Genomic DNA, 20150 nt, shown 5'->3' with positions numbered 1-20150 from the left:
AACTTAATTGTTCCCTTTGTCATGCAACATGCTTTTCTCTGCTTGGTTTGATTAAAAAATAAATAAATACATGAACCTTCATGCAAGCTACCAGTTAAAACAAGTTTGCAAAAGCAGATCAGTACTTCACAGATTAGCGTTATTTCATGTTGAAATTTTCAGGGATCCGTATTAAGTGCCTTGGAGTATAAAATACGTAAATTTTTTTTTTTTTTTTTTTTTTTTAAGAAAAGCCTCAGTCTTGTCAGAGAGTTTCTGATTTCACACAGCTTTGGTTCATCCAAATTTAAAAGAAAGAGAGAGGCAAGTTACTAAATATATTTATGTACTTGCCCAGAGAATAAGGAAATTAAGAATTGTATAGGAAATTCTAGTTACCTTAAGTACAAAGTAGGAATAGTGAAAGTTTCTACCTTATTAAAGCAATGCAAGCAGCTTTGATACTTTTGTGTTTGTGGACACTATCTGGGGCAGATAATGCCAAACTGCATATTTTTCTACTATCCTATTCATAAGTGATTAAAAATAAATTTGTTCTTGGTATCAAAAGATGTTGATATATGAATAAACCTATGTACTAAGAATATTTTGAGCCTAGTGTCAGAAAAAATGGGATATATGAAAAACCTGTCTATATTACTAAGAACATTTTTCAAAGTATGTGGTGGTGGTTGGGGAAAATAATTTAAGAAAACCACCTTTGCCTAGTAGATTGTGGGAATGAAGGGAGTGTAATGTGCCTACAGGAAAACATGTTTATTCCTATCCTTGATTTGTATTTTTGCTGTGCAGAAACGAACGAATGGGATTAGAAGAAACTCTAGACACGTGGACCCAGGTTTGTCATGACTTTTAATAATTAAACATTAAATAAAAAGAGTGAGAAAGCTGTAACTCACTTTATCAAGTTGCATTGTGAATGCTAGTGTAATGCACTCAGTGTTGAGAACTTTCTTTATTGCTAAAGCTGTGAAGGTCTAAAGTGATTGCTTTGTTTGTGGTTTCAAAGATAAGGTCAGCTGATTAAACTCTAGGTTTTTTCCTTGTTTTTTAAGCAGTGCTTCAGTTCTACCTGAAGGACAAAATGCCTTTGGGCTTTTGATTAACATGACCCACCCTACTGTACTCTGCAGTTTTAAAAGAATTAACAAAGTGATGAAAAGCAGGCAGTTGCTTATAAAGCTTAGGTTCTGATCTGCAAAGTTGTGGGTGTTCTCAGCTCTCTTAACTGTAGTGGTGCTTAGTGCTTAGCTGTATTGAATATGCTTGCTCCTCTAAAAGGCATAAACCAATTGCAGTTTTATGTAGAATTTCAAAGTGATTTTATTCTTCCTGTTAGTTTATAGTAGATACTTTTGTGGAATCATGGCAGCAGCTGCCCTTAAGAAAATTAAATGCTTACTTATAGACTGTATACTCAAGTGGGCAAACATTTCCTCTGGAGACCCATTATATGTCTGTATAAAATACTCAATGGTTTTCAGTGTAACTGTGATATTTTTAGTGTCATTTTTTACAGTAATTACATTTCTGTCCTTTATGTTTCTTGTATAGTTTAATTACTGGAGATTTGTTATGGAGATATTATTTGGAATAAAACGAAGCTGTGGTTTATTAAAAATTCCTAGATACGGACACCTGAGAATAGTTGGAGTTAAACATTAAACAGGATGGCAACTCTATACACCACATTATAGCCTGGCAGAGCTAAGCACTTCTCAAAAAGTAGGAATGCTGGTTGTGCCACTAGAATTGCAACTGCCTTGGCTCTGAAAGTCTAAATGTTGTAACTAGCTGAAGCACACCACACCTTTCTTACCTAACTTTGGAGCACGTATTGTCACTTTGTTCCCTCTAGCAAAAAAAAATAATTGCTTCATGATACTCCTAAATTGTTCTGTGTGGTGTTGGCTGAAGTCATTAAAGAAAAACCAAAACCGAGCACCCTGTAACTCTGAAAACTAATACAGTCAGAGGGGAAACATGAAGAATATCAATTAAGTAATGGAGAAGAGGATAAAAATACTTCTTCCAAGTGGGACTGTTTGAGTTCTTCCCATTTGGTTGTATATGTTGCAGTGAAATGCAGTGTGTGCTTGCAGAATAGTCCTTATAGGTCCAGATCTTTAAACAGCTGTCTACTGTACACTCCTAAAAGGGGTTAAGTAATGTAGCTTTGAGAACCTTTTGAGTATACTGGTGTTTTTACTTGCTGTTGAAGTCTGATAGAAGTATTGACATATACATAGTGTCCTTTATATACAAGGACACTTTAAAATTAATTTTTATTGAAGACTAAGTACCATTCAAATCACCAGAGTCATTGAATTAAAAGAATGTTTAAAAGCTGTATGAAACCAATGCCTAAAATATTGTTCTGTTCCCTCCCCCTCCATTTACCTACACAAAACAGTTGAGTTGCTGGGATAGCCTTATTGAGTAAAGTTCTCATGTTTAGGTCCCTTTATTAGAGATACTGTTGCAGAAGACTGTCTTACATAATTGCTTCTGACATTATAAATTTTAAAAATAATAATAATAAAAAAGTTATTACATACTAACATGCTCGGTACATATACTTTGTCAGTTTTCAAGTGACGTGAGCTTTTTTTATTTGCATTTTGTCAGCATATGCATTCTGAGTCCTGCTATAGCTTGGTGGAGATAACTTTTAAAGACATGATTGTCTTTGGTAAACTCTTGGTGTCTCTTTTGCTTATTCTAAGTGATATTGCTTGTCAGATTTCACACTGCTGTGAGAGACAGAAGGTGCTATCCAGAGAGCAGCACTTGTAAGAGATCAGTTATTTCAGGCATACATTACTGCATTGATCCTAAGAGCTTTTCAAGAACACTGGCATATAAATCTCTGGGAATCCTAGCACCATGGGGCTGCTCTTGCTGAGAGAGGGGGAACAAAATCAGAGATAACATTTAAATCTCCATGTGCTATATTTAAAAAACAAACAAAAAAAGTTTGTTGCCCTGACTGGTTTGTCCTTAGGAGGTTTGATATGCTGCCACTACCTGAGTTGCATGTTACGGTGCTGACGCATGAGTACTAGTTTAGAAAAGCAGGCATTTGCTGTGAATCAATAACAGGCACCTGCAGTGTCTAAATATTGATGGAATTTGATATCAGCAGTAAATACAACTATTTTGGGCTGCCAGTATTTTAGTATAAACTTTTCCACATCATGTTCTGTCTTGTCTGTGTCTGTCTTTGGCTATTTTAGTAAAGAATAATGAATGCAGGAGGCATAGCTTAGTCAGTTGTGCATTTGACTGTAGAACAACATGATTCTGCTTAAATGTATTTAATGCATTGTGCTTCTCTTTTTATGCGTGTTAGAGCCAAATTCAACTTTTACTGACACAGCTTAGCCCTGAATGAAAAATCATTTAAGCTTGATGAGAAGTACTGGAAGTGGAAGGATGGTCTAAACAAAACAACGTCAGGATACTGGATTAAAATATCTCTTGTCTTCTGTTGGTAAAGCTCATTGGTGGAGGAACTTATCTAGCTAAAGTACCCTAAAAACAATACATTGTTCAGACGTGTTTCTTTTGTTTTTCTTGGAAGCTTGGTTAAAAGTTTTGACAGTGACAGTTTCTTTCTCAAGATTTGCTTTGTGCGGAATAAGAAGGAAGGATAGAAGGAAGAGTGATTAATGGACAATGAGGCAGAGAAATTCCTGGGAAACGGAACAGTCATGAGAAAAGAAGTATGTGCCAAAACTGTACAAGTTCTTGTAGTTTAACTTAACAGGCAGCTACAACAACCACACAGCCATTCGCTCACCGGTGCCTGTCCCCTCCCAGTGGGATGGGGGAGAGAATCAGGAGGGAGAAAAAAAAAAAAAGGTTGTGGATTGAGATAGACAGTTTAATAGGACAGAAAAGGAAGACAATAGTTATAAAAGAATATACAAAACATGTGATGCACAGCACAATGGCTCACCACCTGCTGACTTCCCACACAGTCCTCAACCTGCGGTCATACCCCTGGCCAGTTTCCCCCAAGTTTATATGCTGAGCATGATGTCATAAGGTATGAAATAGCCCTTTTGCCAGTTTCGGTCAGCTGTCCTGGCTGTATCCCCTCCCAGCTTCTTGTGCACCCCCAGCCTACTCGCTGGCAGGGCAGTAGGAGAAGCTAGAAAGTCCTTGACTTAATTGTAAACACTGCTCAGCAACAGCTAAAACATCAGCGTGTTATCAACATGATTCTCATCCTAGATCCAAAACACAGCACTATACCAGCTACTAGGAAGAAACCTAACTCCAGGCCAAAACCAGGATACAAGAACAAACTGGAAAAACAAAAGAAAATATGACTTTATATTTTCTTTATGCTGTGCACTGTGACTTCAGCCTGTGGTCCAGTTGCAGATACCCTCCTGAATTGGTCTATCTACTAAGTTTTATGGGAGACAGGGTTTAGATAACCTTTCTTTGGATGAATTAGCAGATAATAAAAGCTATTGGGGGGATGAACCTGTAAATGCATCTGCACATATAAAGCCAGGAAAAATTTGGTCTAGAGTTTGCATTTTACTGTAGAACAACATGATTCTGCTGAAAAGTATTTGAGAAGTGATTAGATTGGTGTCAGTTTTTGCCTAGGATGGGCATATGGAGTGATAATTATTTAACATTTTTAAACTTGTCTAAGGAATGTCATGAAAACTTTTATGTGTGTGTTTAATTTTAAGCGTGTGATTTGCACTGTTGACTTAAATGACAAATGGACCATGCATATGTATATTCATAAGTATAAATTAAGGCTTTGTATGTTTTCTTGAGAAGGGTGAGGCAATCCAACCAACGTTTTTAATAGAAATAATTTTGTTTGTATTTTAATAAGAGTAAAAATTATTTTCTTTCTTGTTATAAGCTATTAGAATAATACAGTGTATGTTTGCTAACTTTTTTTTTTAAATCAGTATAAAGAGTCTAAATGTGATAGATTCACAGTTTTTTAAAACTAGTTTTACCCTAAACACTTCTCCTAATATAAACAATGGAACTTTAATCTCTAAAGTGTGAAAATATATTTCATATCAGAAGGATAAACTTGGTAAAAATAGAACACTAGAAGCCTTATATTCAAGATTCATTGCAGATTAAACTCAAAATCTGATCTGTGAAAGAATGTCCCTGAGCATGTTCTGACTTCTTAAATAGCTGATTTCTTTACAAGCATGGATTAAAGCTCAGAAAACATTAGTTCTGAACTGAGGGACAGAACCAACAGGTCTTCTCCCTTCAAAGAAAGTAAAATATTGACTGGGTCTTTTTGGGGGACACACAACATTAACAAGTAACGTATGCAGTGCAATAGCTTGGGCAAAGCTAGTTTTCAGCCTGGGAGTTCAAAGTTCAAATACTAATTTTAAAAAGAGGTATTTGTATTTCTGGTTGGTGTCTGGTCCATACTTGCTTTTTGAAGCAATCCTGTAATACTGATTTTACAAAGATTATAAAGAAAATGATCTGAAAAGAATAGCTGGGTTTATGGCCTTGAAGTATATATATTTAAAAACTGTGCAGGGAGAAGTACAGCATTGGAGATATGTTTATCTAATTAGACATAGTGGGAAATGAGCTTCATATTTTGTTCAAATTGGATTATGGAATCTTTTAACTAGGTTGTGACATTATTATATGTGATTACTAAGCAGTGAAACAATATTCAGATGCTTGTGTATTGTGCTAATGATTGCATCTTGTCTTCATAGTAAAAATTAGGGGATAGTGTAATATTGGCAGTTTAAACTTCCTTTTCAGTTAAGAATGAGGTATATTAGACTGTGAGATGTTTCAACAAAGTCTGACACAATGTGCTCTGTGATATGCAAGTCTGTCTCTGATTTCCATTTCAGTGCCACTCCAACCATATGCCCCAAAAGCAAAATCTGGCCCAAATTCAAATGCTGGGATATCCCAACCTGCAGACAATTCTTTGCCAAGCACGTAGTTGTTAGAGATAAAACTACTCTCTCTAACTGAAAATTTGAAGCATGACTCTTACTTTCTTGTCTTATGAACTATCCAGGCAAGTCTTGGTAGTCCCGATTGACTGTCGTCTTTCTCATTCAGCCCAGTATAGACAATACCCAATTTCATGGATAAGAAAAGATAACCCAGTGAAGCCCAGGGCTGAAAAACTGCCATTTGGGAATTTTTCCCCATTTCAGCAATGGGGGCAGCTACCTGTGATTCTGGCTGGATCTCTGGTGGCCCATTCCTAACTGGCTGTCAATGTCACTGTTGAGCACAAGAATTTATCTTCAGTTTAAGCCACAGAAAAATAAAAAGCCAGTATTAAACAAGCCCCCAGTATTTAGCTTTCTCATAAGAAGTGAGAAACTGACTGATATCACTAATAGTATCTCCTTATGACTGTCTTCATCAAGATGCATTAGACGAAGGTAGCGTTTTTTCCTTTAGAAAAGAAGCATCTGAGTATAGAGTCGGGCAATACATTGATAGGTGTTTTTCTGAGACATTTGGTAGTATTACTTAATTATTTTTCCTGTCAATAAAATGTCAGAGTGAATAGTAATCTCCTTTCAATTGTTCTTGTCTTTCCTTTCAGACTGAGTAGAGCAAACCATTACAGGCCGTTTGTTTCTGCATCTTCCTTCAGGACCTTGCTCGGAGTCCCTCAGGCTTATTTCTTTCTCTTTTAAATATCTATGGAAAGCTTCTGAGGGAGTTGACATGACAGCATGGGCTGAAGTACCAGAGTATACCTAAGACATTCTTTTCAGCTTTAGATTTTATATTGTTTACATAGAACATAACCATGAGGTTAAATGGCTGGTCAAAATGAATGTGTACATGAAGGAGCAGCTGACTGTAACTGAAGTCAGGGAAAGCCTGAAGGAATACTGGAGGAAAGAAATGTTTCACAAAACCTTCTCTAGTGAAGAGTTTGTTGTTAGGCAAGTTTGAGGTCTTTCCCACTGCTTACTGGTATGGGAAAACCCCATCAGGTTCATAGTAGTAAAACACCTATTGTGTCCTGTAACTGACCAGGAGACTTGGACACTTGCTGCATGTGGACTAACCAGAATGAACTGCTTGTTTATGGCCTTTTGATTTAGTTTTTGCAATTTCCTATTATAGATAAAAATGCAGCCCATGGCTTAGAAATGCAGTCTATATGGCTTTAAAAAAAAAAGTTACCATTTTAGAGACTTGAGGGAACTCAAATGCCTACTTCTCTTGGAAGTAAAGTGTGTCTAACAATTAACAATCATAACAAAGTATATATAGTTTTGTGTGTTTTCGCTAGAGATAATTTTGTAATATTTGTGAAGCATTAGATTTGCTAAGTAGCTAAAGACTTCTCTACATGGTAATGTATTAAGTTATAGAACAGAAAATGGGCTTGGAATATACGTGACGTGTTTAACTTTTTTTGGGAGTTTATTGGGTTTTGGATGGTTTTCCCTTCCCTACACAGCTGTTCAAGGTGCATATAGAGTATACAGTGCATGTCTCTAGGAATCTGTGTGAACCAGGTGAATTGCAGGTAAGAACTGGTTTAACAGGGCAGCTAGGATCGCGCTTGCTTCGAATGGAAGAGTCCTAAGCAGGACAGAGGCAATGCTGTTTGACGTGCTGTATCATTCTGAATGTTCTGGAGTCCCCCAAGTACTTGGATTGCAGCTGTAACCTGACCAGCTCTTAGTATTGATAGACATGTTTTGACAAGTTTTACATCATGTGACTGGGACAGTGTGTTGGGATTTGAGACCAGAATCAGTGAGTTTCTTTGTGTTCACCACACTCTTAGGAGCAGTTAATAGGACAGCTTCTTCCAGGTGGACCTCAGCAACAGTGATTTGAGAGATACGCTGCATTGTGTGACCTAATTTATGCAATCAAATTAATTTCTCACTTATTTATTAAAAATACATATTACATTCAGGATCTTTGCTTTTTTACTACAGTGTTAATGCCCTGTTCTGAGCTATTGTTGCTTCCCAAAATAATGAATTCATCTTTGTTGTGATACAAGAACGAACATGTCTAATGTTTTGCACCAAGAAATTTTCCGCTAATGCATTTCTGGAAGGCACAGTAGAGTTTTGTCTTCCAATGAAGCATTTCAAATGCAGTTTAATGATTTTTTATTTGGGTTGTTATATTTTAAATTAAAATTATTTTTACATTCCTGTTGGGGAGAGGTATTTTGAAGGGTGCCTGTCCCTTTGGCATCTCAGCAGTGAGCTAACGTTCAGAGAAGAACATAGCCTTTAGCCTTTTCTTTTAATTAAACATCAGAAGACCCAGATGCCAAAGGGTGAAATATATTTATTTTGTCAAACTCTTTCATCCTTGTCTTGTTGGATTGCAAGATTAGTTTGTAGTTGAGTAATTTAGGCTCTTTTGTCTTATTGGATGTAATTTTGGGATTCTCTGTATATCTTGAGCCACTAACATTTTCTTTTTCTCTTAGAGAAATAATGGTGTTTAATACATGCCCAGTATATAATAGCATAACTTTTAAGGTTAAAAGTCCTTACAGTATCTTTCTCTGTTTTCAGCATAAAAAAACCTCTCAACTTGGACTGTTCTAAACAAAATGTCATTGTTTACAGATAACTACAAGGGATTTGGCAGGCAGAAAAAAGGAAAAGATTAAGATAAAAGTGGACAAAACAGGCATACGAGTGTGATCAGTAAAACAAAAAATATACTGTTTTGCATTTTACAAACGGACCAAAAAAAAAGTACAGCACTATTTAAAAAAAACCAAAACAACCAAAAACATGTGCAGAAATCATATAGCCCAAAGTGGCCTTTAGTTACCATGGCAAGTAGAAAGGAATTGCATAGTATTTTGCTAAAGTTTATTGGGACTTATAAATCTCTTACTCATCTTCAAGAGGAGTATTGCATTTACCCATGTATTTTTATATCTGATTTTAATCTTCAGGGTACTGTCATTCTCAGAAGGCAAAACAAAGATAATAAGGCAATGAATGATTAAAAATAGTCAAAAGTTACTGAATTTTAACAGTACTCTAAAGCATATGGTTTCTTTTTTTGTGGCTCACTCAGTTAACTAAATCAGTATTTGATCACTACATCAAAGTAATTCTCACACAAAGAATTTGGGAAACGTTGTAAAGCTGAAAGCAGCCATCCCATGGGAGAAAAAAGACTGCTGAAAATTCACAGAAGAGAAGCTCCCAGAACTGCCTCTGCCCGAGGAAGGTTTTAGAAGCTTGGTAGAAGGGGCCAGAGGCAAGAGCCTGAGAAACTGATGCTGCTTTTCAGGAGGGTTTTCATCTGCTCACCTCTCTGAGCTTCCCAGAGAAGAGAACAATGAGGCTGAGTTAGGCTGCAGGCCAAGCTAGCCGAGGCTCCGTTCTTTAACAGTAGCCAATTAAATGGATGCTGAAGGATAGAATATGGGGTAAGATGTTGTGGTACTTCCCCCAGTACTCTGTGTTTTTGTTTCTTAGTTCTCAATTTTTCTTCCACGTATTTTCATTACCACTTTTTGAACCAATCTAAAATCTTGGCATTCACAACATCCTTTAACTGTTACTTTCATAATTAGTTATGTGAATCAAGTACTACTTTTGTTTTAAACCTGCTGCCTGTTACTTTGAATCAAGAAAGTGAGTAATAAATGCAGAAATACTGAATACTTTTTCTCTGGTCACTGTCCCTATGCCACTCATGAGTTGTCTCTGTCATAGTCCCTCCAGTCTTCTCTCCTCTATCCTGAAGAGCCATTCTGCTTAATTCTTCTGATATGGAAGCTTTTCTGTCTCTTTGACCATCCTCTTTGCTTGTCTGCATACTTCTATGTCCAAGAGTGGTTGGTCTTTCTAGTTCTGTGGTCTGCTCTGAGAAATTTCTTAGCGTTGGTACACAGCAGAGTTAGATTATGATCTTAAAGAACTGATTTTAAAGAATGCTGAGCAATTATTCCAGAATCTGTTGTCATATGATGATAGCTGTTTGAGAGTCTATCATTGTGTATGAATATTCAACTTGTATGTTACTGTGTATTTGTTTGGTTACATCTTACATGAAGTTGTGACCAAATGACCTCCAACGGTTCCTCCAGCCAAAGCCATTCTGTGATTTGTAATCCTATTGTACAGGCACTTCAGTTCATGAAAACTTCCTTCAATTCTTTGCAAGCAGCGTTCTTTTTAAAGAAATAATTTTGCACCTTCTGCAAGACCTAATCCACTTTTACTCCCATTTCAATACTACTTATTAATTATTTGAACAATGCAATTCCGAGCACAGATTTCTTTGGGTGACCTTTTGGAAACCACCTTCTATTTAAAAAAAAAAAAAAAAAACAAAACTGCTGTTTCAACATTTTACTTCCTGTCCTTTTGCTGCTTGTTTATCTGGGGGGAACTTTGGCTCTCATATTGTGAAAAATGGAAGAGAGCCTCATAGTGACTCCTGTTAAAATTATTTTGTTAATCCATATCTATATGTACTCTTGATCCTCATGTTCATTGTCTGCTTCAAAGAACTCTGAACAATGTCCCCAATTTTACTTTAAAAAGTAATTTTAGTCTTTATATTTATCTATGTATTTGCAAATGCAGTTTTTGTAGTAGGCTTTACTGATCTGCCTCGTACAAACATCAGATATCAGTGTTGGGACATCTACTGATTACAACTGAGTTGTTTTGAAACAGTCTCAGTACCATAGAAATAGGAGGTTAAGTGTGAAAGCAATGTTTTAAGAAATAGATTGCAGATCACAATTAAACAACTCTGTAATCTCATATTCGAGTTTATTTAGTACTTAGTCTTTTCAAGTAGTGACAGTATAAAAATTGATTTTTATTTTTTTTAATTGATTCATTCCACCATTGTTTTAACCCTTTGATGTGGTTTATCCAGGAAAAAAGGTAAAGTACCTTTATAAGGGATTCAGAGAGAGCACTTGAGTTTGGCCCTCATTGCTGCTTTTGCTGACCTGCAAATAAATAGAAGACATGTGCAGTCTTGCACTTTTCATAACTCACATTTCTTAAGCTTTAGTGTGTAGCAGGGAATTAAATAGTAACTTCATTATCTGATACCTTGAATATGTGCCTCAGTTCCACTAACCTTAGAAGTTATTCTTTAACCAGCCCATTTGGAATAGGAGATGTGGGGAGAGGAGAGAGCATGAGGCACTATGTCTTTTAGTTCAGATGATAGAGCAGCATGTTTACTGTTCTTGGATTTTTTTTCCCTTAATTGGGTTTGACAATGACAAATCATGTGAAATATGATGCAACAACAAAAGCTGCGTGTATGGAGCACAGCTTTCTGTCCAGAATAACATTTCACCCCTGGCAGTAGCAGCCTTGCAACTAGCAGTGATCATTTTAGTACAGTGGAATTCACTTAATGCCACTACATCTTCTACAATTTAAATGTTTGGGGGGTGTGTGTTTGTTTTCTTTTTCTGTTTTTTCTGTCAGACCCTAAAGGTTGCCCTATGATTTCCCTCTTCCCCCTTTGTTGCTTGATTGTGGGAAGAAGAGAGGGTAAATAAGGAGAAAGCCTCAAAAGGAAAAGATTATGAGACTTAATAATGGAGACTTACATATCTGACTGCTCTTGTGCATTGTGTGCTGGTTTTGTTATTTCTCCGTTTCTGGTGGTATTGATTTAAATCTTGTAATTGTCCATGGCTCTGCACATGGCTCAGGCATCTGAGAAACATCGAATGATCAACAAAAGCTCAAAGAGCTCAAAGAACATCTCTTTATTGCTTTCAGGTATGGTTTGTGTCCTAACAAATTACTCACTGTTTGCTGAGATATATAATCCACATTCAGAGCGGAAACAGAAAATAGAGGAGAACTTTCACTATTGGGAAGATGAATGTATCAGGGTTTTCTTTAGGGAGAGGGAAAGAAACAAAAAGGTTTTAAGATGCAGCCTGATAATTATGAGAGGACTGACACCTTGACAGGTGACTGGACTTGATTCCTCTATTGCCTATGACAATTTGTCAATAACCTCTTGATTTTGCAACAAAGATTGACTGATCAAGGATGATTTTATTGTTTGTTTTCATTTTTATATTTAAAACAACACCCTTTTACTCCTTATTATTTATTCATCGTGTGATCCATCTTCAAGTTAAGGACTTATATGTAAACATAGAAAATTAAGCTATTCAATGTTTTAAACAATTTTCAAAATTTGTACAAAAATTTGAAAATATTTTTCTTTTATAAAAAGGGAGGGAGTTTGCAGGAACTTTAGTGCATCAGAGTAGTACATGATTTTTGATATGCCAATCCTGCTAGAAAAGAAAGGGTAACTTCTAAATGAAGACATATATGTAAGATACATACGTATGTCTGTGTATAGGTATGTCAACTGAATGAGGCTAGGGATACTACAAATTCATGGAAAAGCTGGAGGTATTGCAAAATACTGTGCCTTTTGGATTTCCTAGAAGCTATTTTCATAGATTGCCAATGCTTATTGTGTGCAGAGCATGTAGCATAAAAACAAAATCATAAGGGTATATATTATTTAGGGATAAACAATTTTAACTATGTTGCGGTAACAGTGAAATATGTACTCACCCTTTTTTACTTCTGTAATACAAATATTTTGTAATGCAAGTAAGTTTTGTTCTCTTTTCCCAAGGAATTTACTCGCTGTAACCTATACAAACTAGAAATCAGTAGGCATAATTTTGAAAGCAGATTTGTTTCAGCAAAAGCAACAGACTGGTCTTTTCATTGCTTAATATAATGCCATAATTCTTGGCAACATTCATCTGTAGATGCTTCTATGCAAAGATGATCTATATTGTCCTGAAATTTTTTTTGCATGTAGGTTAAGAAGTGTCAGTTAAGGAGTAAGAGGTATCTGCCATAATCAGGGTAGAGGCCACAGAAAAGAAAAATTGCTCAAAGAGGAAGATCACAAGAGTGTTTAACTTAAAAAGCTGAAGGATTATGTAGCATTGCAAAGAGGGTGCGTGCAGGCAAGATTATTCTGTCATTTGCTGGAACCTGCCCGTTTTGCCAGGCATCAGCCACTTCCCCTTCACGTTACGTAATAATCTAAAAATCCTCTCTTGCCAAAGAATTTTCTTGTAAGTAGCAGAAATGGAGAGTAAGGTCTTTTATCTTAGAGGCAGATGCTACTAGTCAATACTGAGCACAAAATAAATTACATGAAAGATAATTTAATTTTCATTTTTGCAATGCTTGATGAACGAAATCTCATCACATTTCCAGCAATGCATGTTTTTAAATTTTGTTTGAGACCTGTGAAAGATTCTGGGTGGCATAGGTGTGCATTTTCATGGATTATGTTGTGCATGGTTACCATATTGCTGTTCCGTGATTCTTATTTTAGTGTATGTTATCTGTACACTGAAGTATACAGTGTAGTCAGCAGGATGACTAATTCCATTTGTGCTGAATAGACTTGTTGAAAGGTAGGGGTGCCTTCTGTCATGCCATGCTTCCAGGCACACTGCAGGTGAGATTTGACTGTTATATTCTTACTGCAGTATATTTATTTTTTAGAAAGGACAAAGTTTATGTCTGTTTATACTTAATTTATTTTCAAAATTATTCAGTCTGTAAATGCTCAGCAACAGAAAAATGCTAGGTCCTGTGCAAGATTCATGACACTTCATAGTATTAAATTTAGTTTCCAATGTGGGGCTCTTGTTCTTAAGCCTTTTTCCTCTTAATGCTTCCTGCAGAATCATCCCTGGGCACGCATAAGGTAGTATTAAAAGTATAGCTCAAAGTAATTACTTCTGTGGAATAATGGAGTTTTATCTTCCAAGATTTGTCCCTGTTTTTCAGAGCCTTTTGCTGCACATAATCTACTGCTGTCTGGACACACCTTCATAGCTCATCTATAGTATCTTGCCCAATGTAAGTTGTTAGCTCCTCAGGGCAGGTACTTGTTTGAACAGATACACATTTTAGAATGCCATGTTGGTCTATAGCACCACATTAAAAGATGTGATAATTAACACTGGTTAATTTTCGTACCCTGTGCTTTTATAAAAAGCAGCACCTCGTTTACCACACTTTTTAATTCATATACCAAAACTCTAGTTTGCTCAGTTTTAAAGAAAATAGTGAGGCATTTTAGTTTTGAGACAAGATTATTTTTAAAATCTGTATCCCCAATTCATTTACTAGACTACACTGAAATGGTGAGATTTCATTACTTGGCCATTTCTAACTTTTGTTCAAAGTGCTGAGATTCTTCTCAATCTACACAATTCCCAAATCCCTTGCTCTCACAAAGACAGTTGCCTTATGTCAGTGCAAGGAGGGACTAGTTGCCTGAATAAGCATTTGAAGTTGAAATTGTACAAAACACAAGAGCTTGTCCTTAACACTTGTTTGGAGGAAGATGTGCTATGAAAGGGAAACCAAGGTCTGTCAGCGAAACAAAAAATAGTTTTCACTTTAGTTTATCACAAAATCTATGTGGCTATGACCATTATAAAGTCAGTGACCTTCATAGCTCTCTTTAACTTTCAGTGCAGTCCTGGAGATAGCCCTCTTTTTTGAGAGAGGACAAACTGCAGACATCAAAGTTTTAAATGCCAAGATCCTGGTTTTGAGTATAAATAATAAGGCATGATGTTGGAATTTCACATGAAATGTCTATTATTTTAAACATCCTTTCTTGCATTTGCAATCCACAGTTATCCATCTAGGGCATATCCAGGTTTTCGAAATTAATGTGCTAAGCTGTGTCAAGCTTAAAAAAAAAAGTGCAACTGGAGCTAGTGGTACTTGATCTTTCCAGTACTTGGTACTTTCTGAAAATGAGATCCTTTATTGCTGCAGTTACATATGGATGTACAAAACCAAATATATGTCTTTTAAGAGAAGACTGTTTGAATGATTTTGTCCCCGAAATTCCCCAAATCTTCACAGTTTCTTTTCCTTCTGTTCTGTTTTGAGAAACAAAAAAGAAATTTAAATCTGAGGAATGAATCTGTGATAGTTGTGAGCAGAACCACCATTAAGGCCATGAGACACAAATGGTCATTGCTTATCTAAATAATGATAGGTTCATTCCTTTCCCAAAAGGCAGCCCTTATGTCTTTCCCTTCTTAATTTTAAAAACATGGTTGTTCAGAAGCATTTCTGCAGTGCCTGTTTTCTCTTGCACAGAGGCAAGCTTCCAGATTCCTTAAAGTGAATGTCATGATGTGCCAAATGTCCCTGCTTAGGAGTTAAGTAAGAAAATGCCTTCTGTTGGAGTTATTTTTCTGAATAAAAACCCCTCGACTTCAGTTTGGATTCTGAATTTTCTTCGTTAAATTGCTTATTTCTGATCAAAATAAATGCTGGCTGTATTTATAGAAGCACTAAGCTGAGCATAAGTTTGGCCTTGACTTGGAAGACCTGAAAACTTAAAGCTGAGAGGGGACTGTCCACCTCAGTGAGTGTCCATGTTCCCATGTTGCTAATTTTTCTCATGTTGCTTATATTGGCACTAAGTGTAAAGAGAGAGTTATCCTCAAATATCTTTACTGAAAAAACATTTGAGCTAAGTCAAATACTGATGTTCAGAGCAGGGGAAGATGTCTGTGTGTCTATGCATCATTCTTAATCAAAATAAACTACAGTAATTTTAAAAAAAATTCTGTGTAGAAATATTTCAGAAGTCACACAGTTTCAAAAATGCAACCATGTAGACTGAATAACATAGCTAGACTTGTTTATTTTCCTTGTAATGAACTCTTGCTATGATCTGCAATGTAGTTCAAAGTTTGGCTTGGATCTTATCTGGAAAATAGAGATACAGCTACTTATCATGGGGCTTTTTGCTAATGATCATCTCTACAAAACCCAAAGAAGCAAAAGGACTTCCTGAGTTGTGTTTTTCTGTTTCTGATAACAAGTTGTTGATCAGACTGTTGGCAGACAGATTTTTTTCCTCCCACACATCTTCATTTTAGTTGATGGTTGACCATTTTTGCAGAGGTCTCTGCCAAGAATACAGCTTGTGTATGTAGCATTGAAGAGAAATGGTGGAAAGATTGAGTCTTTGAATAATTATAGAAAATTTGTCAGGTAGTAATGGACTGGAGGGAACCCTGAATGCTGTTTCATGAAGGATTTTAGGGAGGTACCGTGGTAGGAACTGTTGAGGGCGGGTGGTCACAGAAAGCAGGGTTAGGACTGTAAAAAACCCCACTGAAATGAAAAACCGACCTCTTCAGTAGTTTTATTTGACCTGTAGGATGACACTCTTTAAATCTTTTGAAAATTAAATTTTTTGACTTAAAACTAGTCAAGCAGCAAACTCGGGGGTTGTGATTAGTCATATGAAAAATATTGAGACTTTATTGAACAGTACTCAAAGACAAAACAGGTAAAGAGAAGACAAACAAGTGAAACATTCAAAGCTGATTCTTAGGCACTGTCAGCACTTCAGTCATCTTGCCTGAATTTAAGGCTTGTAAAGCAATATCTAAAATTAAAACTTTTAATTATGATGACTTACAAAAATAATGACTTAAGACTGGGACAATTAAAAGTTCAATTAAAATATCTTCTTTGAGGTATGTCTATGTACTTCTTAATTGTCCAATAGTAATTATTTAAATCATTGCCACTCTGAAGAGTGCACTTAAGACTGTGCTGACATGTCCCACATATGTGAGTTCTGTAATTTGTCAGAAATACTTGGCCTAAAAGTAAAAAAAAAACCAGAACAAAACAACCCACACCTATTTTCTTTTACATCATTAATAGACAGCCCTAGAAACTGAATGTAACTGTTTTTTGGTAAGTGATCAGGTAGTGTTGCTTTTCTTGTGTCTCCTCACCAGCTCAGAAGTCCTTCTAGACAAATTTTGCCTTTGGCAGAAACTGTACAAAGCTATTGACTTCCACTGGTTGTGGAGATAGATGACACTGATTAGGAATTATGAAGCAGCTCTCTTGATAAATGCAAGAGGATAATCCAGTTTACTGTTAATTCTGCAACAAAATTATTAGGAACAGGAATTTTAAACACTAAAACTAGTAGAACTGATTTGAAGAGTGTACAAGGAATGCCAAATGACTTTGTTTTCATATAGTCCATGCTCAGAATAGAGCTTCCCCTTAACTAGCTGTTAATAATATTAGCATTGGATGAAGATGTTGCCAGAAAAGGTGGCAAAGGTGCTGGTTTTTGTGTCATGGATGCTCAGATTGTGGGTGTAACTGTCCACCTGCTCTTCACTCTACTGTCCTTATCAACCCATCTGTTTTCCTCTTCCTTTTTTTGTTATAACTCCTTGTTACTTTATTATCTGCAGTTATGCTCCTTGATCTGAAACCTTCACAATCTAACTTTACTTACTGTGGTGTAAATATGAACGCTGGATTCCTTTTATTTAAATGCAAGGTCTGCTTTGCCTCTGTCTCTTTAGTTTGTTCTGTTAAAATGATTCATGACACTATGGGTCACTGTTCAGACACTTAATCCAATGAGACAATGAGATACTGCTGTGGGTTGCTTTGCCCTCATTTCCTGGTTGGATGGTGAAGATGGCTGGAGGTGCACCTACTCTGAGATTTGAGATGGAGTATTTCTTCAGGTCTTTGCTATGGAAGGCTTATCAATTGCTAAACGTCAGTCTGTTCCTCAGCAAAGCTGCATTCCCTATTTTTGTAGCTACAAAAATATAAACCAAAAAGGTTTAAAGCAAGTTCAGAGTGTGCAAAACAAACACCCAAACCACTCTTTTGGTCAAAGAAAGGACAGAATTAGTGATACTTCATGTCATTTCCTATAGGAAAGGCAAATATCCTTGTGTTGAGATTCTGGAAACATTAAGATGTGGCCTTGTCAGTCTAAAATTCTGTTTCAGATTCAAAGCCTCATGAAGGCAGGAGGCTTTCTTCCATTACACTAGTGTTTTTTGGATTGGGTTATGAATATTTGGTGACTAGGCTATATTTTCCCCAGAGAAAAAGAAAGTCTTCCTTCAAGACTCACATTAACTAGGAATGGATTTTTAGTGCACCCAAAGCTGGTTTGGGTCTTTGTATATAGTATATCTATAGTATATAGTGTATCCACAAATTCGCCTTTGAACTCTGTTCTCCTATACTCTTGTCATTATTCTGTATGTTAAAATGATCCCTGCCCAGAGCATAAACCGTGTTCTGCATTGTTTGGAAATAACAGATGCTGGAATCAATTTAGAACAGATAGAGGTCATCATAGGGCATGCATTATGCATGTTGTTAGCAAAAAATACCATTTTTGAATCTCTGTGTGAAACCCTGAGGGTCGTTCAGTGCCATTCATAAATGCAGAGCTGCTGTAAGGAATACAAGTAGCTTATATGTTCTCATCATTTCAAATATAATGGGTATTCTAACTTATGTGCTATGTTAATTCTAAAATGTAACCTTCTTCCTTGACTCATAACTATGAGATTAAGCACTCAAATATGTGATATGGTTTATGAAAGTTTTTATTTTTCTATAATGTAGCCAAATAGGTACTTTGTAAACCCTGACTCTACAGTGCTTTCTGCTTTTCTTGTGAGCTATGATTTAGATCATCAAGTTGTGTTAGGTCTGTGACCCAGAGCTTGGCTGTGAAGACTTTTCTAGGACTCTAGTTTTTCTCCTGGTATTCAAGTGAAGTAGATTTCAGCTATTTATTGGTGGAGTAACTGGGTCAGTTTGCTTTTTGATTTCAGGATTGGAAACTGCCAGGCTGGTTTTGTATCTTTAGATTAGGAAGTTTCCTGACAGAAGCTTTCAGTCATATGGAAATCTGACCTCATGGAAGCCAATGGGATTTTTTGCCATTTATTATAATAATGCATGACTGAAATACCGACCTCATCCTTTGTGTTGGAATTTTATCTGCTTTTAAACACATTCATGAATAACATTTTTGTGGCAGATATGTTTCCAGAAGTTTTCTGCAGTTGTCAGATACTCTCAGTGCTGCAGCTATGTCCATTGCAATGGCAGTGTTTCTAATGCTTAGTGTATTTCACATTTTAGTCATTAACATATAATGTTTCTATACTGTTTCTATCACAAATAATCCATAATTACACTTAAAACACTTCAGGTTTCTGTAACACACACTTTCTTGTCTGCGTTATTATATTACAGCAAGTCCTCAGGATTCTTAATGAGTGTATTAGTGATGAATCCATGTGCCAGTTAAGAATGAAATTTCAAGATAGACAAGGAAAATGTTCTAGATTTTGTCTGTAAAGCAATTGCTATACTGCCTCAGAGGAATTGATCCATTATGAGAAGAGGCTAAAAGAACTTGGCTTGTTCAGTCTAGCAAAATGAAGGTTAAAAAGGGGTATGATTGCTCTCTCTAACTACATTATGAAAATAAATGCAGACAAGGAAGAGAACTATTCAGATTGCTGTCTCTAGGTGGATCTAAGTTGGCCATGAACAAATTTACCCTGGAAAGTAGATTCTAAATGCTCAGAGAATAAAGTTCTAAAATGAAGGGTAGGAACAAGTTAATTAGTTTTAGGATAAGCTTGCTAAACAGCTGAAAGATTGTATAAGCTGTTTCCTGTGATGATAATGGCTGGGCCTTGATCCATCCCACCTGTGTATTTTGTGTGGGTTAAGAGGTGAAGGGCTGACTAGATTCTGTCCAACTACCTGTACACCATCTCAATGTTAATCTGCTAAACTGTTTCTGAGCTACTGTTATCAAATCTGTAATTATATGATGAAAACAAAGTTGAGTATTCTATTTGGAGCTCTTTTGATTCTACCTCAATTTATTAACTTTTCTGTACCCCATTTATTTCCTCCGTGCTTAATGGTGATATAAGGGACGTTCTGTGAAAAAAACATTTGTCTATGGACAAATAGCCATTCCAGGATAGGATGTGCTAGTTTCTGATGGATTGAAAGATTTCATTTAGTCTTTTGTTCCTGGAAAAATGATTAAAAAAAAAAAATTTAAAATCATGTAACAGGGACAGGTCCTTTTGATACTTTCATACAATGGATAAAACACATTAGTTGCACATTCACTGCTTTCATATCTATGATCAGTACAGGCTGTCTATGCATGTCTTGTATTACTGATACTGAAACGAATATATTCTCTGTGACTCAGACACTCCTGTTGTTGGAGAGTGAATT

At 36.2% G+C, this 20150-nt stretch overlaps 1 protein-coding gene across 4 annotated transcripts in view; it reads left to right on the top strand.

Annotated features, from left to right (window-relative positions):
- The window catches only part of VAV3 (vav guanine nucleotide exchange factor 3), a 209720-nt gene that overhangs the window by 152334 nt on the left and 37236 nt on the right, over positions 1-20150 (top strand). For 3 of the 4 annotated variants that reach the window (XM_075760092.1, XM_075760090.1, XM_075760089.1), the window contains exon 19: positions 793-838. The exons of the other annotated variant lie outside the window; for it this stretch is intronic. In XM_075760092.1, the coding sequence (XP_075616207.1) occupies positions 793-838 (46 nt within the window). The remainder of the gene's footprint in view (positions 1-792; positions 839-20150) is intronic. 4 annotated transcript variants of the gene reach the window in all.

The sequence above is a fragment of the Balearica regulorum genome, chromosome 8 (genome assembly GCF_011004875.1).
Source record: "Balearica regulorum gibbericeps isolate bBalReg1 chromosome 8, bBalReg1.pri, whole genome shotgun sequence".
NCBI lineage: Eukaryota > Metazoa > Chordata > Aves > Gruiformes > Gruidae > Balearica > Balearica regulorum.
This window is presented reverse-complemented; position numbering and strand designations above follow the sequence as displayed.